Consider the following 21,462-nt stretch of genomic DNA (forward strand, 5'->3'; position numbering starts at 1 on the left):
CAAATGTTGCGTTTTCTGCTGGTGTGATTCTGAATATGTTTCTCCAATGTTGTCTGAATATGTGTTCTTTGTGTTTGTCTTTGTATATTTTTTGGTTGTTGTGAATGATGTAAGGGGTGGTGTTAGTAGGTGTTCCTGTTAGTCTTTTGATTTGTGTCCAGAAGTATTGGTTGTTATTGTAGTGTAGGTTTATCTTTCGTATTTCGTTGTTCCAATGTTCGTTGTATAGTTGTTCGTTTTCTTCTAGTAATTGGTTTCTGATGTCGTGTAGTGCTTGTTTTGCTTGTGGTGTCCATATTCCGGTATTGTGTGCTTGTGTTTGTAGTTGTTGGTATTGCCATTGTAGTAGTTTTAGTGTATCTGATCGTCTTGGGTGTGGTAGAGTTTTTTGCGTTGTTTTGGGGATGTGTTTGTCCATGGCTTGTTTTATCATGGTGTACCATATGTTAAGTTTGTCGTCGATGTATTGTTTGTTGCGTGTTGTTCTCTGTCTTTGTTTGTCGTATTTTGTCCTCTCTGTGTTTAGTGTATTCTTGAATCCTGTCCAGTCTGCTTTGTGGAATATATATCTTTCTGGTGTGGTTATTATTATAGGTTTTGTTGCTAGTGTTAAGTATATTGGGATGTGGTCTGATGTAGTTAGGTGTCCTGGTGTGATTCTGTAGTTTAGATGATGGTGTGTGTTTGTTAGTATTATGTCTGGTGTTCCTTGTCCGTTTTGTGTGATGTAGGTGGGGAAGTCTGGTCCTAAGTGTGTTATGTGTCTTCTTTGTATTAGTTGTGCTATTTGTGTTCCTGTGATGTTTGCGTTGCTGTGTCCTAGTGTGGGGTGTTTAGCGTTCATGTCTCCTATTATGTATACTGGTAGTCTTTTTCTGGTTAGTCTTAGTATGTCGTTTATAGGGAAGAGGGGGCGTCTGGGGGGTAAGTACAACGTTGCTATTATTATTGGTCATTGGTTTGTGTCAATTTGAAGCGCTAGTATTTCGTCTTGGAAGTCGTCTAGTATTTTGTGTTTAATTGCTACTGCTATACCTGCATGTGTTTGATTGTAGTCGTTTCGTCGGTGTACTGTGTAGTTGTGTATTTTTAGTCTGTCTGGTGTGCCTATCGAGTTTAATAGTATGATGTCTGGTGTTATTATGTTGTATATGTTACAGAGTTCGTTTCTTCTGTTGAATGTCCACTGTATTATGTTGTGTTGGATGATGTGTATTTGTTCCATGGTGTTGGGTAGAAGTGTGTTGTTGTGGTTGTTTATTCGGCGTTGTGTGTCCAGTGGTGTTCGTGCTCTGTGTTCTTGTCGTGGAGGTCAAAGTGTCCTTGTTTGAGTTTGTTAAATTTGGTTTGGTTTAGTCTTACTATGTTGTAATGTGTTAGGTTTATTTGGTCTGTGGCTATTTGTGCAATGATGTATTTTTCTTTGTGTGGTGCTGTGTATATTATTTTGATTTTTTGTTTGGTGATGAGTGTCTTTAAGGTGTCGTGTGTGGGTTCTGTTGGTATCTGTTCTGTTTCTGATGTGACGAGTTGAAGTCCCAGGCTGTTTCTTGGATTTGGTGTTCGTTTCTGTGGGGGGTTAGTGCTTTCAGTGTTGGATGCGGGTCTTTTTAGTGTCTGTTCTGTTGTTTCCATGGGTTCTGTGGTCTGTGTGTTGGTGGGTGTTATGACTGGTGTTGTGATAGTTTTTGAGTGGTTACTGAGTGCTTTTGCTAGTTGTGTGGTGTTGATGGCTTGTGTGGGGATTAGGACTGTTGGGAGTCCGTTGGCTTTGTATATTGCATCCAGTGTGGTTTGAAATGTACCTGGTTCTTGTGTGTCCATGAGTGTAGCTAGTGTGATGGCTGTGTTAATTGTTGTCATGTGGTGTAGTGATGTGTTTGTAGTTGTTGGTGTAGGGAGGAGGGCGGTTTTTTGTTGTGTGGCTGTGGCGTAGGTTTGTGTGTTGGTGTGTGGTTGTTGGTTTGTTTGGCTGTTGATTTGTTTACATTTCTCCTTTTTCTTGGGGCACCGCATTGCCACAGCTGGGTGGTCTCCGTCGCAAAGGAGGCACTTGGTCATGGCACAGGTGCATTGGGTTTGTCTATGTTGTGTAGATGCGCAGTTGGAGCAAATTGTGTATGTGGATGGGTGTGGGCATTGTTTGCGTGTGTGTTCAAGTGAATAGCAATTAGTGCATTGGGGGATGTATGTGTATGTTTCCTGTCTGAGTGCGTGTGTGGGGAATGATTGAGAGAAAATTTTAAGTCCCTTCAGGAGGCATTCTTTCACCATTTGTGTGGATTCGAATTTAATCTTGACTACTGTCTTAGTGCGTGGTATTTTGATGACTTCTGTGACGTGTGTGTTTGTGTTCAGTCGTTCGATTTCTGTTTTAATTTCCTCTCGTGTGTGTTCTGTGATGAAGGGGTCTACTTGTGTAATAACTAGTGTTCTGTTTGCGTTGAGTTCAGGTGGGTCTAAGATGTCGAAGCCGTTGTTGTTGAAGGTTGTTTTTGTGTTTTTTTGCAAAGTGTTTCTGTGGTTGTGTCATCAGTAATCAGAATGAATGCTGAGTGTAGTGTAATTAGTTTTTGGATGTAAATGTTGTTTTGGCCTAGAGTGTTCCATAGTTCTGTTGTCCGTTGTTTGCCTGTGGGACGTAAGTCCCGTATCCTGATTCTACCCATTGCGCTAAGCGCAATGGGTTAGAGTGTGCTCGTGTACTTGTGTGATTCGTGTCGTGTAAGGGGGTGGTGATTGTGGGGCGATTGTTGTAGGCGGGGGCGGGGGGCAGGAAACGTTAGTTGTTGTTAGTCAATGGGAATATCGGCGACTACACTGAATTTGCCGCGAACGGGTGGGAGAGTGGTTCGGCGCGGGAGTCGTGGGGACGGCTACTATCCCTGGTGAGCTCTGGCCAAGCACGCACGCGTCTATGCCGGGTGTGTCGAAGGGACACGAGACCGGGAGGGATTTCCCCCTCTACTGCAGAGCAGACCAAGTTTTAAGACCTCAAGGGCAATGGCCGTCTGCAGCAGAGTTAAGGGGACATGACATCCAGCAGAGCGAGTTCTCAAGGGTACGAGAATTATTTCGGGTACTGGGAATTTCTTCGGTAAGAGTAAACTTTGCGCAGCGATGGTCTGTACACGTTGGTGGTTGGGCAACAAGTTTTGTGGTTGAAAAAAGATGTTGGTGTACATGTAACAAATATTTGGTGTCCCCGGGGTGAATGAGGGGTGACTATAGTTGTTGTTACAGGTGTACGAATGTATGTTAAATATGAATCTGTGATTGTCTTTTTAATCTGATTAAGAGGTAATTATAGTTTTTCATCTTCGCTGTCTATTACAGGTTAAATAATGCGGTCCCCGGTTCCATTCCCCAATGACAAAATATGGTTGGGGTTATATATTTTTAATGTCACATCCTCTAGCAATATGTCTCTTGATGTCTTTCTTTGTGTCTATTAAGATCTCTTCTACTACCATGTCTATAGGTATGAATTAGGTTATGGCAAAGGTCTCTAAGTTCTTTTCTCTTTCTTCCGTATGACCTTGCCTTTTTTCCCTTCTTGCTTCTTGTAGTTTGTGACCGGTTTCAAGAAGGCTTTATTTTTCTTCAACTCCTATGGTAATCTTTCGTAATGAGGAATTAGTTTACCAATCCTCCCTTTTCTTTTTTGCCCTCATTACTACAGGGAGTTATGCTGTGCACACTTCATCTAGTTGCTCGTATAGCCCCATTCTGAATTTGTTTATACTACTTTCAATACTCATCGTTCCCATAGTAATCGACGTGGAATTTGCTTTCAGCTATGAACCTTTGCACATGAGAGGACCCAGAATACTGAAGGAACAAGAATCTATAGGAGCAATAGAATTCATGAAGACACTACTGCTTTGCGAAATGTACAAGATACCTTACTATGTCTCGTACACTTATCGCAAATCCTTTTTCCTAGAAAAAAACAAATATCTTCGCGATTATTTGCAAATGAAAGATAACGAAAGCCTGGAAACCATGGAAGAAGCCTGTCGAAATGCCAATGTTCACTTAAGCAAAGTAAGTATAAAGGTCGAATGTTAAAAAAAAGAATGCTAGACTATTTCTTTGTCGCGGCTCGTGCCGCTTAAATTCTTCTTATCGGCTTAAGAAACCTGCACAGCGAAGCTATAGCGATAATCCCATACCACACTCCTGGTCATATGGCCATTTCCCGAAGGTTGAGTGTGGTTTGAATTTTCCGCCAAAATCATCGGAAATTTAAAATTCCCGGCTCTGTGCAGGCATGCGCATTGTCGACCCCACCTCCCCCTCCCTATCCCCTCCCTTCTTACCCGGCTAGCTCGAGCCGGACGTCGCGTCACTTCAATGAGAAATGAAGGCTTCGCCTGTGGGAGGAGGGAGGGACCCTAAATCTGTGCAGGTTTCTTAAGCCGATAAGAAGAATTTAAGCGGCACGAGCCGCGACAAAGAAATATTATCGGCTGAAAGAAACCTGCACAGCGAAGCTATGCATGAGACGAGGACAGGTGGGAGGAGAGGTGAAGCCTGAATCAAACCGTTATTACGTGTGTCTTTCCTATGGGAGACTTATTCATTTTATCACTCAGTAGAGGGGAGACAGAAACGTCAAGTACCCACGCCGAAGAATGTGACATGCACAACATTGCACTGTTCACACAATGCGTAAATTATACGAAATTTGTATCCTGTTCAACGGTTCCTGGCCCCTCCCCACTCCTCGGTCGCCCTTTGCCCCCTCCACTTTTTTGAGATGAGAGGGGTGGAGCCGTTTCCATGGCGACACATGGGACAGGGGCGACCGAGTGGTAGAGACACCGTGTCCCCAAGGGAGTCGTCGATGTCCAGTCCCTAGGTCCCGCACCCGCTCCACAGAGTGGGTGCGGAGAAACTCCAGCGACCGGCGTAGGGCCCCCGACCGAAGCCAGGGACGCAACAACCTGTGGAGTGCTGAGGGTATCGGCCCGGGCAGGTCACGCGGGAGAAGCAGTATGCTCCTGTCGACCTCCCGTACCAGCCGTCGGCGCCCCAAGCGGCTCAGTGGAAGGGCCGGGGTCGCGAAGTTGAGGCCCCCCCCCCCCCGCCACCGAAGGAGGTAGGACGTGTGAGAGAAGCACGCTCTTTTGGCGCAGGGGAGCACCCGAAGGACGCTGACTGTGTCCCACTCAATCCCGAGCCAATAAAGTCTCTGTGTGGGAGCAAGGGCAGACCCGTCCCAGTCCACCCCGAACTCCACGTCCGCCAACACACTCAGAGCCACTGAGATGTCGGCCGATGCACCCTCCCCGGTGGGCAAATGCATCAACTAGCCGTCTAGGAACATGAGTGTGGAGACGCTTGCTTCCGTCCAACGTACGCCTACCACTCTCACTAGTTTCGTGAAGATCCTCGGGGTAAGCGAGAAACCGAAAGGGAGTATGCGAGGCCAAGTTCGTTTCCGAGCGACCTCGTCCGTGGGCGTTAGTCAAGAGGCTTCGTCCTGGGTGAAGACGTTCCCTGAGCGTCTCCCACGAAGACGGGCCTGGACCCTCGGTATGTATCCAACTCACCCCAAGTCTTCCCGCGGGAAGTTCTCGAAGCCCGTGGCGAGCGTCTTCATCCAATAGTGTGCTATGACAATTTGTGACGTCTCATCACCCACAAGCGGACTTCTATATGTTTAATACCTAGTGACATCATGTGATTATACTGTGACGTCACCGGATTGATCATGGCGCCATAGGATCGTCTCGTGACGTCACAGGGACACAAATTGACGTCATAGGACTACATGGTGACGTCAATTTATCACAATGACGTCATCTTATCATACCGTGACATCACTGAGTCACAGTGAGCGTTGAAATAAATTTTGACATGGTAAAATTCTGGACCATCATGACTGTAGATTAAATTAAGTTGAATAGGAAAAGTCATGTTCATTTCGACCTAAGTCACAGTGAGCGTCGAAATTAATTTTAACATGGTAAAATTCTCGACCATCATGACTGTAGATTAAATTAAGTTGAATAGGAAAAGTCATGTTCATGTTGACCTGAGTCACAGTGGGCGTTGAATTAGTTTAACATGGTAAAATTCTTGACCATCATGACTACAGATTAGCTTAAGTTGAATAGGAAAAGTCATGGTCATTTCGACCTAAGTCACAGTGAGCGTCGAAATTAATTTTAACATGGTAAAATTCTCGACCATCATGACTGTAGATCAAATTAAGTTGAATAGGAAAAGTCATGTTCATGTCGACCTGAGTCACAGTGGGCGTTGAATTAGTTTAACATGGTAAAATTCTTGACCATCATGACTACAGATTAGCTTAAGTTTAATAGGAAAAGTCATGGTCATTTCGACCTAAGTCACAGTGAGCGTCGAAATCAATTTTAACATGGTAAAATTCTCGACCATCATGACTGTAGATTAGCTCAAGTTAAATAGGAAAAGTCATGTCCATTTCCACCTGAGTCACGGTGAGCGTCGAAATTAATTTTAACATGGTAAAATTCTCGACCATCATGACTGTAGATTAGCTCAAGTTGAATAGGAAAAGTCATGGTCATTTCGACCTGAGTCACAGTGAGCGTTGAAATTAATTTCAACATGGTAAAGTTCTTGACCATCATGACTATAGATTAGCTTAAGTTGAATAGGAGAAGTCATGTCCATTTCGACCTGTTTTTTTTTTTTTTTTCCCAAGGTCAAGGCATTTTATTTATGTAATACCTAGCACTTTGCGCCAACTTAAACTGTACTATTTAAAACTGATTTTCCTCTTCTCATTACACTAAATGATTGTAGTTTCTTTGAACTAATTTATACTAATTTTAACTAACACTAGACTCCCTAAGTCTAAAGTTCTTTTGTGTTTTACTTGGGGGTGGAACATCAGGTAAGTCATCTTTAAACTCAAGCCAAGTGAAGTTGATAAGAGGTTGGCTGTGGCTCATGAGAAGGGCTGGGTGGTGTTTTTTTTTTTTTTTTTTTTTTTTTAAGAAACCTGGAAGGAGGGTGGTGCCGTGAGGCGTTAGACCATTGAAGCTCGGAGGTATGGGGCTGCCGAGGCCTGATGACCCTCGGGGCGTCACCCTCCGTATCATAGGACACGTCCCCTTGTCCTCCGAGAGGCCCGGATTCTTACCACGTACGACTCGAAGACGTATGGGGAACGGATTACGAGTGGAAAAGGTCAAAGTCTACGCCTAGGGCCTCACAAAGGGAGCCATTAAGGCGTTAGAGGACCATTATTGGTCGGATGTATGGGGCTGCCGAGAGGCCTGATGACCCTCGGGGGCACCCCCTCCGTACCATAGGACACGTCCCCCTCTCTTCCGAGAGGCCCGGGTTCTTACCGCGGACGACCCGAAGACGTATGGGGAACGGATTACGATCGTATAAGGTCAAAGTCTACGCCTAGGGCCTGACGAAGCAAGCTATGAGGCTGTTAGAGGACCATTGATGACCGGAGGTTTGGGGCTGCCGAGAGGCCTGATGACCCTGGGGGGCGCCACACTCCGTACCATAAGACACGTCCCCCTGTCTTCAAAGAGGCCCGGGTTCTTACCACGGACGGCCTGGAGACGGGGACGTATTGCGATCGTATATGGTCAAAGTCTACGCCTAGGGCCTGATACAAACCGTGAGGCAATAGAGGACCGATGATGGTCAGAGGTATGGCGCTGCCGAGAGGCCTGATGACCCTGGGGGGAGCCACACTCCGTACCATAAGACACGTCCCCCCCGTCTTCAAAGAGGCCCGGGTTCTTACCACGGACGGCCTGGAGACGGGGACGTATTGCGATCGTATATGGTCAAAGTCTACGCCTAGGGCCTGAAACAAACCGTGAGGCAATAGAGGACCGATGATGGTCGGAGGTATGGCGCTGCCGAGAGGCCTGATGACCCTGGGGGGCGCCACCCTCCGTACCATAAGACACGTCCCCCTGTCTTCAAAGAGGCCCGGGTTCTTACCACGGACGGCCTGAAGACGGGGACGGATTGCGATCGTATATGGTCAAAGTCTACGCCTAGGGCCTGATACAAACCGTGAGGCAATAGAGGACCGATGATGGTCAGAGGTATGGCGCTGCCGAGAGGCCTGATGACCCTGGGGGGCGCCACACTCCGTACCATAAAACACGTCCCCTGTCCTCCGAGAGGACCCGGGTTGTTTACCAGGGACGGCTCGAAGACGGGGACGGATTGTGCTCGTATAAAATCAAAGTCGAAGAATGAGACAAACCAGCAGCCAAGCGGAAAGCGATAAAACTAACAGACGATTAACCAGCAGGAAACGGGACCGCCTGCTCCCATGTGGGCAGCGAGTTAACCACTCGGTCCCGTTTCCGCGATCTAAGTGACGCGACGTCCGGCTCGAGCTAGCCGGGTAAGAAGGGAGGGGATAGGGAGGGGGAGGTGGGGTCGACAATGCGCATGCCTGCACAGAGCCGGGAATTTTAAATTTCCGATGATTTTGGCGGAAAATTCAAACCACACTCAACCTTCGGGAAATGGCCATATGACCAGGAGTGTGGTATGGGATTATCGCTATAGCTTCGCTGTGCAGGTTTCTTTCAGCCGATAATATACCGTTTCTGTCGTTCCGGTGATCTCTATCCTAGATTCTCTACGAGCCACTAAAAAACTTTTTTTCCAAACCATTTCATTACATTTTATGGCTTTAAAAATTAATCTGGCATTGATAAGGGAATTTTATTCAGTTAAGGAAAATTTCATAGGCAAAGAAAGGATTAACATGTTATAAAAAATTAGATGTATGAATATTTGAAATATACTAGAAAGCAATATAGTTCAAGAAGGAAAAAATAATTAAGATCTTGGTGTGGTAATTTGGAAATGAAGATACAGTCCAAGACCATAGATGAGTTTGTATTAGGGAAAAATCAGAACACAATTTTTATCAAATCATTCGTCCAATCCATCGTTGCCAGCAAAAAGCTATTCATAAGAGAAAAAAACCATCATCTCTTTCTTTACCATTGCACGCCCTACTTGTGGTCCTTCCCGCCTAAACCATAAAGCTGCACCTCGTCACTTTCCCAAAGATACTTCTGTTCAGCACGCGGCACGGCCCTCTTGGAGCAGGACATCGCCTTAGTCTGTACATTCGTTTCGAACTCCCTCTGTCGCTTACGCACATTTTTTATTCATCGACATCCTGACCACGTGACTTCAGCCCATCTGTTCACCTTTCCCTTGGTCTTCTCCTTGATCTCGCTCCCGGCAACACTGATTCGTGCAGCGTCCGGGGGTATCCAGTTCCATAACATGACCATACCGTCTCTGGCTGATGTCTTCTACGCTTTCTCACAGACATATATTAATAACACTTTTTATTTATTCACTTATTTTTTATTTGTTGATGAACAGGTGATTCGTTTGAAAGTTGCTTATTCAAGGAAGCTTCTAGAAGACCCTTCCCTGGACATTCAAATTGTGCATTTGATAAGGGACCCGAGAGCAGTATACAAGTAAGGAAATAATAGATTTATTTTAATCATTGAGTCCTTGCTCACTGTTACCAGGATATAAACTACTTACTGACCAGTCAAGAATTCAGAATGCCTTATAAACAGGTTTTACAAAAGCATTTGTTATAGTCTTATGGTAAGTATTGTGGCAAATGTAGGGTTTTGGACGGTATATTGTACTTAAGAGATTTGTTTTTCTAAGGAAACTGGCCTCAGGCTGTGACGGTCCCTGCTTCACAGGGGGCTCGGCCTTCGGCCTTTTTTCAATATCTACAGTGTTTCGGAAGAAAGTCAAGCATAAGTACACATGGGAGAGGGTGGTGGAGGGAAGGGTGGTAGATAGAGCGCTAATGGATTATGTAGTGGTAAATAGGATTATGATAGGAAGAGTTAAGGATGTACATGTGCTAAGGGGAGAGGGTGAGGGAATATCAGATCATTTTTTGGTGGAAGGTAAGTTGAAAGTGGAGGATAGATGGAGAAAGAGGAAAGGGACAAAAGGTAGGGAGGTTCTTAGAGTGAACTCTTTGAATGAGAAGGAAAAGGAGGAGGAGTACGGAAAGAAGCTGAAGGAGGAGTGGGAGGGAGTAAAGGGTAGAGTAGAGCTGGGTGTGGGGGAGGAATGGGGATGGTTCAAGGAGGGAGTCATAAAGTGTGCAAGGATGGTGTGTGGAACAAGAAGGACAGGGGGAAATAGAAGAAAGGGTAGTGAATGGTGGGATGAGGAAACAAAGAAGGTTGTAGAAGAGAAGAAGCGAGCTTTCACAGATTGGTTACAAAATAGGACGAGGGAGTCATATGAGAGGTACAAAGAAAAGAAAAGAGAAGTAAAGCAAAAGGTAAATGTTGCAAAGAGGAGAGCAGATGTTAAATGGGGTATGAGTATGACAGAAAATTTTGAAAGTAATAGAAAGATGTTTTGGAAAGAAATTAAGAGAGGAAGAGGAGGCGAATCAAGTAGAGAAGAAAAGGTAAAAGGTGCAGATGGAGAGATAATAATGGAAGAGATGGCAGTAAGGGGAAGATGGACAGAATATTTTAGGGAGTTGCTTAATGTGAAGGAGGATAGGGAAGGAAAGATTGCTGCAGTGGAAAGTGCAAAGAAAATGAGAGTGATGAGTGAGGAGAATGGAGGAGAAATAAGGAAGGATGAGGTGAAGGCAGTTGTTAAGATGATGAAAGCAGGTAAGGCACCTGGTCTGGATGGATGCCATGCGGAATGTCTGAAAAAGGGAGGTACAGTGATGGTGGACTGGTTGGTGAGGTTATTTAATGTTTGTTGGAGAGAGGGTAGAGTGCCGGAGGACTGGAGGAGTGCCTGTATAGTTCCTCTTTACAAGGGAAAAGGGGACAAGTGTGAATGTAGTAGTTTCAGAGGGATTAGCTTGTTGAGTGTAGTAGGGAAGGCTTATGGGAGGATCTTGGTTGAGAGGATTAGGAGAGGAACAGAAGGAGTAATTGGTGAGGAACAGTGTGGATTTAGGACAGGTAGAGGTTGTGTAGATCAGATCTTTGTGGTAAGAGAGATATGTGAGAAAGCTATAGGAAAGGGGAAGGATGTTTTTTGGGCTTTTATGGATCTGGAAAAGGCTTATGATAGGGTAGACAGAAAGGCACTGTGGGAGGTTATGAAGATATACGGGATAGGAGGAAAGCTTCTAGGAGCTGTCAAGAGTTTTTATGAGAATAGTAGAGCTTGTGTCAGGATTGGAAATGGAGAGAGTGAGTGGTTTGAAGTAAAGGTGGGACTTCGTCAAGGATGCGTTATGTCACCCTGGCTGTTCAACTTATACATGGATGGGGTAGTGCGAGAGGTAAATGCAAGGGTAGTGGGCAAGGGATTGGAGATGGTTTAAGAAAATGGAGAAAAGTGGGAGGTGAGCCAGTTGTTGTTTTCGGACGACACTGGGCTTGTGGCAGGATCGGAGGAGGGATTGAGGAAGTTGGTGGCAGAGTTTGGGAGAGTATGTGATAGAAGAAAGCTAAAGATAAATGTGGGTAAAAGTAAGGTGATGAGATGTACAAGGGGTGAAAGTGGCAGTAGACTGGAAGTGAGCATTATGGGAGAGCGACTGGAGGAAGTGGATAGTTTTAGATACTTGGGTGCAAATGTGGCAGGAAAAGGTGGAGTGAAAGTGGAGGTAGAATGTAGATTGAGAGAAGCGAGTAAATGCCTTGGTGGATTAAAGAGTGTAATGAGGAATAGACATTTGGGAATGGATGCGAAGAGGAGACTGTATGAAGGAGTGATTGTGCCAACAGCACTGTATGGGGCAGAAACATGGAACATAAGAGAAGAAGAGAGAAGGAGTTTGAATGTGCTTGAGATGAGGTGTCTGAGAAGTATGATGGGGGTTACTAGGCTAGATAGAGTGAGAAATGAGGAGGTGAGGAGGAGAACGGGGGTGGAAAGGGAGCTGGGAGATAGGGTTGATGAAAGAATATTAGGATGGTTTGGACACATGGAAAGAATGAGTGAAGAAAGACTAGTAAAAGAGGTTTGGAAGGCAGATGTGGAGGGAGTGAACATGAGGGGGCATCCTAGGATGAGGTGGATGGATGGGGTGAAGGGGGCTTTGGGGAAGAGGGGAATGTCTGTTGAGGAAGGACGGGAGAGGACAGAAGACAGGGGTGAATGGAGAATGGTTGTATATGGATGATGTTGTGATGCATGAGGTGGAATGGGCGGGTGGATGGGGGGTGAGGTGGTATGTGTGAGCAGAATTTTGACGCAGCCTGAAGGGATTTCTCCCCGTCCTCTCATTTTATGCAATGGGGGGACGGAGAGGGGGGGTCGCCGATTTAATGAAGCGGCCTTGCTGTGGATGTGCTGTGTCTTGCGACACTGCTTCTGACCCAGGGCAGTGGACAAGGTGCAGGGATGACCCGTCATTCAGGAGGTGCTAAGATGGGAGGGAGGGTGGAGGGGTGTGGAGTGTATTGAGGGATGGAATGGGTGGGAATGATTTTATGCCTTTTTTTATTTGGCTACCTCCCTTGTAAGGGGGGAAAAGCCTTGGTATATGTATGTATGTATGTACAAGATGAGGGACAAACAAAACATAGGTTAGCAACCAATCGTTTATTCTAACCTTTCAACACACATGTTACAACTTTGATCTCTTTCGAAGGAATTCAACTTCTTCGTTTAGACCACGTTTTAATGGCCCAGTCAAACTTCGAGTAAACTACCGCAACTCATTCTTGAAGTCTTCCTTGAATTCTTCAAATCTCTGCCTGGTGTATTCTCTGAAAATTTCCTTGAATTCTCCAAACCTCCTCTGAAATCTTTTTTGAATTCTTCAAATCCGCCTTTTGATGTCCTACTGAAATCTTTAGGATTGTGCATCCTATGTTTGAAGAGAAAAAATGCTATCTCAAGATACGACTCTTCACTATTTAAATATGATCAGGTTTTAGGATTTAATTGGAAGGAAACCGTTAGATATTTAATTAAATTCTCCTCGCAGTGTGTCTACAGACCTATGGCAGTTATCCATAAAATTATATTCCAAACATTTGATTCCTTGATAATATACAACCACATAGAAAAACCGAGAATGTATTTGAACCATGTTGACCTAAGAACCACACTTAACTGCACTTCCACATTGGTATCGAACAATAAAATGAAAAGGAAAAGAAAACTTACAGACTACACAAAACAAGGTTAATAATGATTATCTGTACTAAAACAAATCTAGTGAAACACTTACACTCAGAAACCAAAATAATTCTCAAAGAACAGAGCGTACAATGACCAGCACACGGTTCTGTGCAAGAACCCTCAAACCCACTCACCCATCACATCACATCACATTCACAGTACTGTACTAAATTTCCACATGTTTGATGTTGAGATGAAAGACGGTGTGTTATGTATACACGTATCAGTGCTTAATCTCCCCTCAGCTTAGTGACAAGTTGTATTTTTCTGTTTGGCTAGGCTAAAGTTTTGAGATTTTATTCGAAAGAGAAGCTACGCCAGATCTCAGAAACCTCCTCATTCAAGTGACACACGCGATAGATTTTTCACAGACAGGATCATATCTCTGACTGAAAGGGGAAAGGTACACAGTGGCACAAGGATATGAATGAAGTTTCAATTCCACTTATAACCAACCTCCTCGACTGCCACCAGCTGCCAATTCCACTTATAACCTACCTCCTCGACTGCCACCAGCTCACGAAAAAGTCAACCTTGGTGTAAGGAACGGAGCTGCCGAGACATCGACACTGTGTGTTCAATTCTATGGGAAGACGTCCAGCAGATTAAACAGCTCCAACGAGATTTTCCTACCAAGTACGTTCGTATTACCTTTTGTAGCAAAGATGTCTAATTTCAAATACTATATACATACATACATACACCAAAAGGATATTTCCCCATTATAATGAGGGTGGCCAGCCAAGGCATGCACCAATCCTCTCACCTACCACAAGCCCATCCAACACCCACCTGTTGTCACTTTTATCTTAGTTCCTTGTGGATGAAGGGTCATCCCTAACCCGCCCACTGCGTGGGTCAGAAGCAATGCAGCAAGGTAAAGCCCCTTCACGTTGTTTGGCGACCCCCCCTTCATTCTCTCAAAATTACATAACAAATAAGAATCATTCACAACCAATATTCTACTCACACCTATCTCTTGTCCTCTCTCCTCCTTGCTCAACAGACATTCCCCTTGTACCCAAGGCCCCTTTCACTCCATCCTTCCATCCCATTCTCGGTCTTCCCCTCAGGCTCACTCCCAACCACCTCTGCCTTCCACACTCTTCTTACTCATTTTCTTCACTCATCCTTTCTATATGATCAAACAATAGTCTAGTCAAATTAGGAAAAATAAATGAAAAAATTATAACAAGCTAAAAATTGGAGAATGACTTCTTTAGACACTTAGAAAACGTATCAGAAGTCCCCATTGGTTCACCCTGAGCTTCGTCCGCCATCTTGGAAAATGGCCGTCAAATTTCAGTTTTCGCTATTTCCGTGAAGACGGTTGATCTGACGATTTTTTTTTTAAGTATTATTTAGAAGTAAATTTTCTACAAAACATGCTCTCTGCATATTTTCGCTATGAGTGATCAAAATAAAGATATCCACAATTTTTCAACCATATTCAGTTCTGTGCTGATGCTGACGTGATTTTCTTCACTTCCTATAGGTTCGGTATCACTGATATTTGCTTATTTTTTTTAATTTATAGTATTTCTATAGAATGTTAATTTATATATTGTTTTTATTTCGGAATATGGTTTAAAAATGGAGTGAACCACAGATCAAAATGAATTATGTCTACTTTGTGAAGAACGCTTAATAGAAGGTGAAAATATCTGTGTTAAGAAAGAGATGTCGACACCTGTTGAGTCAAGTAAGAAGAGAGGAGATGATAAATGGCAAAAGTGGGTTAATTTATCAGTTGTTCAAGTACATGTAAAGTGCAGTAAAGACTGCTAGAAAAGAGTATTACAGTTGCTAATAGAAAAGACACAAGTGACCAAGAGGAAAAAGGGTCACCTATTAAACAGAAACTAAGATAAAAAGAAACTGGTTTTAACTTTAAGAAAAAGTGCATATTTTGTTTTGAAAAGCGCTGTGAAAAAGCGGAAAAGAAAAAAACTCTCCATAGATGGCAGGTAGCTGGTAGTGTGATGACTTTAGACTTTGGAAAAAAAATTGATAAAGCTAAAGATCGTAATGATGACTAGGCCAAAAAAGTAAAAACGATTGTAGTTGGTGTCCAGTGTTTGGTTGCAAAAGAAGCTAGATACCATAAATCATGCAGCGCCATTTTTTTTTCTGTGAAAAAGCAGCACGTAAATCCATCAGGCAAACGTGGACGACCTGTTGATGAAGATATTGTAACTGGCTTGGAGGAAGTTTGTTTATACATGGAAGAGAGTGACGATTGTCAATTTACTTTGCAGGAATTGCGAGATGTGATGCATCAGAATCAATCCTGCAAGATAAGTGCAAGCTATCTGAAAACCAAATTACAGGAAAAGTACGGAAATAATGTAATCATAACCACCCTCTAAAAAGACACCCATAGTATGTTTTCGAAAGCCAGGAGATAAGTTGCTATGTAATTCATGGTATAATGAAAAACTGCGTAGTGAGGAAGAAGAGCGATTGAGGATTGTTAGAACTGCAGCAGCTATTATTAAGGAGGACATCAAGTCAAAGGTATACGACTCCTGCAACTATCCTTCTCCTGAAGGACTCTTTAATGATGTTGAAAACAACGTCCCCGATTCCTTTACTTTTTGTTACATGAATTAATTGAAAAAAGAGGAAAGGGAGATATTGACAACAAACACAGGGTATTCAATGCCATAGCTCATTCAGTCTTACAAGCAGTGCGCCCAAGGACATTTATCTCTCCTATTCTACTCAGAGTAATTGTTTACGTACACAGGAAATTTGGATCCAGACTCCTGGTGCACATTTTACATAGACTGGGCTTCTCTACAGGGTATAATGAAGCACTACTGTTTGAAGCTTCTTGCATGAAATCCACCCCTCCTACTAATTTGTCTGATAGTTTCATGGAGTTTGTTTTTGATAATGCAGACTTCGATGTTCACGCAATAGATGGTTTTCACACATTTCTCTGCATGGGAGGCATTGAATGTATAACACTAGCAGGCTCAATGATCAAACCTGGCGTAATTATAAGTGTGTCTTGTCGAGGGGTTTCCTGCTCAAACTCTACCATCTAATCCGAGGAAGAAATAATGGATGAATTAGAGATTCCCTCATGTGATACAGATGACAATGACACTGAAGATTTTGAAGAATTTATTGAAGATAACCAGCATACAAGATACCATGAAACAGAAGATGAGAAACAAAAAGAAATTAGCTGTGGAGATCCTGGTGATTCAGGTACACAGGGATTAAGTGTTTTGCCATCTACTTCTACTGCAATGGAGCATCCAAGGAAATCGTCAAGATCACACTTTTAGTGTAAGAAATTAAACATATGACAGAGAAGAGAGATGAGATATTTGTGGATTAGTCCTCAAAGGGATACCACATTTAAAAAAGCGCGCCTTCGTACTCAACCTCATAGGTGGTGTGAAAAAAGTACCAATATCATATATTGCACTCGCAAAAAATTGATATATCTATCAAACTATCGCTCGTAGAGTAAAAATGCATACAACCGTTTTGTAGAGATTTGTATGAGCTTAGTGTATTTGATAGTAATTTTCATCAAACTAACCATTTTCATAAAAAAAGTGAAAAAAAAAAAATTGGCGGCCATTTTCCAAGATGGTGGATCGATGGAGACTTTTGATATGTTATTTCTAAATGTCTAAAGAAGTCATGTGCAAATTTTCAGTTATAATTTTTTTCATTTATTTGACTAAAATATGACTATGACTGGACCACAACCCATTATTTGATCATCCCTACCTGTCACTCTTTCCTTCCCCACTGTCCACCTCACCACCTCATTTCTTATTCTACCTGTCTTCATATCCACTCCCGCCATACTTTCATCTCAAACAAATTAAAAATCCTCATTTCTGCCTCCCTTACATTCTAATATACAGTACATTTTTTACGTCGTATATGGGGGAGATGATGGTCCTTTGGCAACCTCCCACCTGACGGTAATTGTATGAAATAGAATACTCGGTGTATCTATAGATCACATTATATATGTATATGCGTGTTTCTCGAATACGTTTTGTGTGCCCGTAGAGAGAGAAAACTTGTGCTAATTCACTGATCCTTCGACTAACGAAACACTAATTCTGTTAACTTGCAGGTACATGGTCATCCGATATGAGGATTTGTCTCTTCAATTAAACAAGAAGCTGAAAGAAGTGTTCGACTTCCTTTCTTGGGAATTTACGGAACATACAAAGCAAACCTTTGAAAAATATACGAAAGTGAGAAATATGAAAGAGCTTTCTACGTACAACCACACTTTTGCATGGAGAGATTCAATTCCTTTCGAAAAAGTGCAAGAAATACAGTCAGCCTGTTCAGAAAGTTTGAAATACTTAGGGTATCGCAATTTTGATACAGCAAAGGATCTGCGAAATATGACTCTCCCAGTCTTAGTCAAGAATAGTCTCGGCTTGCCCACTTATGAGTAGAAACTTTGATGAATTTTAACCCATTAAATCCCGAGTTTTTTTGGTCAGGAATTTCCACGGTTTTCTGTAATCTAAGTAATGTGAAGGATTATGAGAGACAATATATAATGGTTATAATGCTTTGTTTCCTGCAGTAAGCTTATAAGAAGCTGTCCTCAAATGAGGACACTGGGATAATATAATAGCTTTGTATAGTAATAAGCTGTTAGCAAAGGATACTATAAAGAAAAATATATTCTTCTCTTTTTGTGTTTTTGATGCTGAAAACTTGTAAAAATAAATCTGATATTCTGAAAAACATGACATATAATAACCCAATACAAATAAACTGAATCATGAAAGCCAATATATTATTTTGCATTCACGTTTTGTGAAAAGGGGCAAAAAATTCTATACAGTGTTACATTGCATTTAGCACAATATGTTCTTGGTCTCTTGAAGCAAGCGAGTTTCGTAGATGGGCTTGGTGCGCTACTTTTTCTCCCCAGTTTTCAAGGGGATGGTTCAAGGAGGGAGTTATAAGGTGTGCAAAGATGGTGTGTGGAACAAGGAGGGCGGGAGGAAATAGAAGGAAGGGTAGTAAGTGGTGGGATGAGGCAGCAAAGAAAGGTGTAGAAGAGAAGAAGCAGGCATTCATAGATTGGTTACAAATTAGGACGACGGAATCGTATGAGAGGTACAAAGTAAAGAGAAGGATAGTTAAGCATAAGATAAAGGAAGCAAAGAGGAGAGCAGATGTGAAATGGGGAAAGAGTATGACAGAAAATTTTGAAAGCAATAAAAACATATTTTGGAAAGAAATTAAAAGAGGAAGAGGAGGCGAATCAAGTAGAGAAGAAAAGGTAAAAGGTGTAGATGGAGAGATGATAAGGGAAGAGAGGGCAGTGAGAGGAAGGTGGGGAGATTATTTTAGGGAGTTGCTAAATGTGAAGGAGGATAGGGAGGGAAAGGTAGTTGCAGTGGGAAGCGCTAAGAAAATGAGAGTGACGAGTGAGGAAAATGGAGGAGAAATTGGGAAAGATGGAGTGAAAGCAGCTGTTAAGATGATGAGAGCAGGTAAGGTACCTGGGTTGGATGGATGCCATGAAGAAAGGAGGTACAGTTATAGTGGACTGGCTAGTGAGGTTATTTAATGTTTGTTTAAGAGAGGGTAGAGTGCTGGAGGACTGGAGGAGTGCCTGTATAGTTCCGCTTTACAAGAGAAAGGGGGGCAAGTGTGAGTGCAGTAGTTTCAGAGGGATCAGCTTGTTGAGTGTAGTTGGGAAGGCTTATGGGAGGGTCTTGATTGAGAGGATTAGGAGAGGAACAGAGGGAGTAATTTGTGAGGAAGTGTGGTTTTAGGACAGGTAGGGGCTGTGTAGATCAAATTTTTGTGGTAAAACAGATATGTGAGAAAGCTATAGGAAAAGGTAAGGATGTTTTTTTTGGCTTTTATGGATCTGGAAAAGGCTTACGATAGGGTAGACCGTAAGGCACTGTGGGAGGTACTGCAGATATATGGGATAGGAGGAAAGCTATTAAGAGCAGTCAAGATTTTTTACGAGAGTAGTAGACCTTGTGTTAGGATTAGAAATGGAGAGAGTGAATGGTTTGAGGTAAAGGTGGGACTTCGTCGGGGATGTGTTATGTCGCCCTGGCCGTTCAATATTTACATGGATGGGGTGGTGCGAGAGGTGAATGCAAAGGTAGTGGGTCAGGGGTTGGAGATGGTTAAAGAAAATGGAGAAAAGTGGGAGGTGAGCCAGTTGTTGTTTGCTGACGTCACTGCGCTTGTGGCAGGATCAGAGGAGGGATTGAGGAAGTTATTGACAGAGTTTGAGAAGGTGTGTGAAAGAAGAAAGCTCAAGATAAATGTGGGCAAATGTAAGGTGATGAGATGTACAAGAAGAGAGAGTGACAGCAGGCTGGGAGTGAGTATAAAGGGTGAAAGACTGGAGGAAGTGGATAGTTTTAGATACTTGGGTGCGAATGTGGCAGGAAAGGGAGGAGTGGGGGTGGAGGTAGAATGTAGATTGAGAGAAGCGAGTAAATGCCTTGGTGGATTAAAAAGTGTAATGAGAAATAGACATCTGGGAATGAATGCTATGAGGAGGTTATATGAAGGAGTGATTGTGGCAACAGCACTGTATGGGGCAGAAACATGGAACATAAGAGAGGAAGAGAGAAGGAGTTTGAATGTGTTTGAGATGAAATGTCTGAGAAGTATGATAGGGGTTACTAGGCTGGATAGAGTGAGAAATGAGGAGGTGAGGAGGAGAACAGGGGTGGAAAGGGAACTGTGAGACAGGGTTGATGAAAGAGTACTGGGATGGTTTGGACACATGGAAAGAATGAGTGAAGAAAGATTAGTAAAGGAAGTGTGGAAGGCAGAGGAGGAAGGGGTGAATATGAGGGGGCGTCCTAGGATGAGATGAATGGATGAGGTAAAAGGGGCATTACAAAAGAGAGGAATGTCTATGGAGGAAGGACGGAAGAGGACAGAAGATAGGCGTGAATGGAGAAGGGTTGTGTATGGATGATGCTGTGATGCATGAGGGGAAGTGGGTGGGGGATGGGGGTTGAGGAAGTATGCATGAGAAAATTTTTGACGCAGCCCGAAGTGATTTCTCCCCGTCTTCTCCTTTTCATCATGAGGGGACGGAGAGGGGAGGTCGCCGAATTTATGAAGCGGCCTTGCTGTGGATGTGCTGTGTCTTGCGACACTGCTTCTGACCCAGGGCAGTGGACAGGATGCAGGGATGACCCGTCATCCAGGAGGTACCAAGGTAAGAGGGAGGGAGGAGGGTGGAGGGGAGTGGAATTTATAGCAAATGGAAGGGGTGGGAGTAGTTTCTATGCCTTTTTCTTTTTGGCTACCCCCCGTGTAGGAGGGAGGGGGCCGTTGGTACATGTATGTATGTACCTATACCTATATTTATTTTATTCTTTTTTCTTTATAATTTTTTATTCTTTATATTTTTTCTTTTTTCTTTTCTTTTTTAATTCGGTACCGATATTATTACTACTATAATTAGTTTTTACGATTTCTTTTGAGACATATATATTTTTAGTATAAATGAAAAATAACTATTTAAAAATATCTAGTTTGCTAAACTAAGCAAATTGTGACATTTTGTCAATAGAGCGGTAAAAATCACTTACCCGCTCATTAGTTATTTTAAGTCTTTCAAAAGACAAGAACTTGAAGGAGAGAAAGGCTCTACACAGGCGAGTTTGGTCCGCAGGTTCGATCGGCGAGTCCGGTTAACGAGTTCGGTCGGCAAGTTCGGTCGGCGAGTTCGATCGGCGAGTCCGGTTAGCGAGTTCGGTCGGCGAGTTCGGTCGGTGAATCTGGTTGACGAGCTCGGTCGGCGAGTTCGGTCGGCGAGCTCTGTGGACGAACTCAGTCGATGAGTTCGGTTGGTGAGTTCCGTCGGTGAGTTTGATCGGCGAGTTCAGTCGGCGAGTGTAGTAGCGAGTTCGGTCGGTCGGCGAATTCAGTTGGTGAGTTCGGTTGACGAATTCGGTCGGCGAGTTCGGCCGGCGAGTTCGGCCGGCGAGTTCGGTCGGCAAGTTCGGTCGGCGAGTTGTATTTATCTTTAACTCCGGACATCAAAGGGCGGATTTGAAGAATTCAAAAAAGGTTTCAGAGGAGGTTTGGAGAATTCAAGGAAGATTTCAGAGAATACACCAGGCAGAGATTTGAAGAATTCAAGGAAGACTTCAAGAATGAGTTGCGGTAGTTTACTCGAAGTTTGACTGGGCCATTAAAACGTGGTCTAAACGAAAAACTTGAATTCCTTCGAAAGAGATCAAAGTTGTAACATGTGTGTTGAAAGGTTAGAATAAACGATTGGTTGCTAACCTATGTTTTGTTTGT

The 21,462-nt window shown here is 43.3% G+C and overlaps 1 protein-coding gene across 2 annotated transcripts in view; it reads left to right on the forward strand.

The window, feature by feature from the left end:
- Positions 1–17,880, forward strand: part of LOC143018409 (carbohydrate sulfotransferase 4-like) — a 41,326-nt gene extending 23,446 nt beyond the window's left edge. For both annotated transcript variants that reach the window (XM_076173766.1, XM_076173765.1), the window contains exons 4-7: positions 3,798–4,047; positions 9,391–9,491; positions 13,675–13,794; positions 17,270–17,880. In XM_076173766.1, coding sequence (XP_076029881.1) covers positions 3,798–4,047; positions 9,391–9,491; positions 13,675–13,794; positions 17,270–17,603 — 805 coding nt within the window. In that variant the 3' untranslated portion in view covers positions 17,604–17,880. The remainder of the gene's footprint in view (positions 1–3,797; positions 4,048–9,390; positions 9,492–13,674; positions 13,795–17,269) is intronic.
- The last annotated feature ends 3,582 nt before the right edge of the window (positions 17,881–21,462 follow it).

This window comes from Oratosquilla oratoria, chromosome 34, assembly GCF_046742065.1.
Source record: "Oratosquilla oratoria isolate Oo_2021 chromosome 34, ASM4674206v1, whole genome shotgun sequence".
Taxonomy (NCBI): Eukaryota; Metazoa; Arthropoda; class Malacostraca; order Stomatopoda; family Squillidae; genus Oratosquilla; species Oratosquilla oratoria.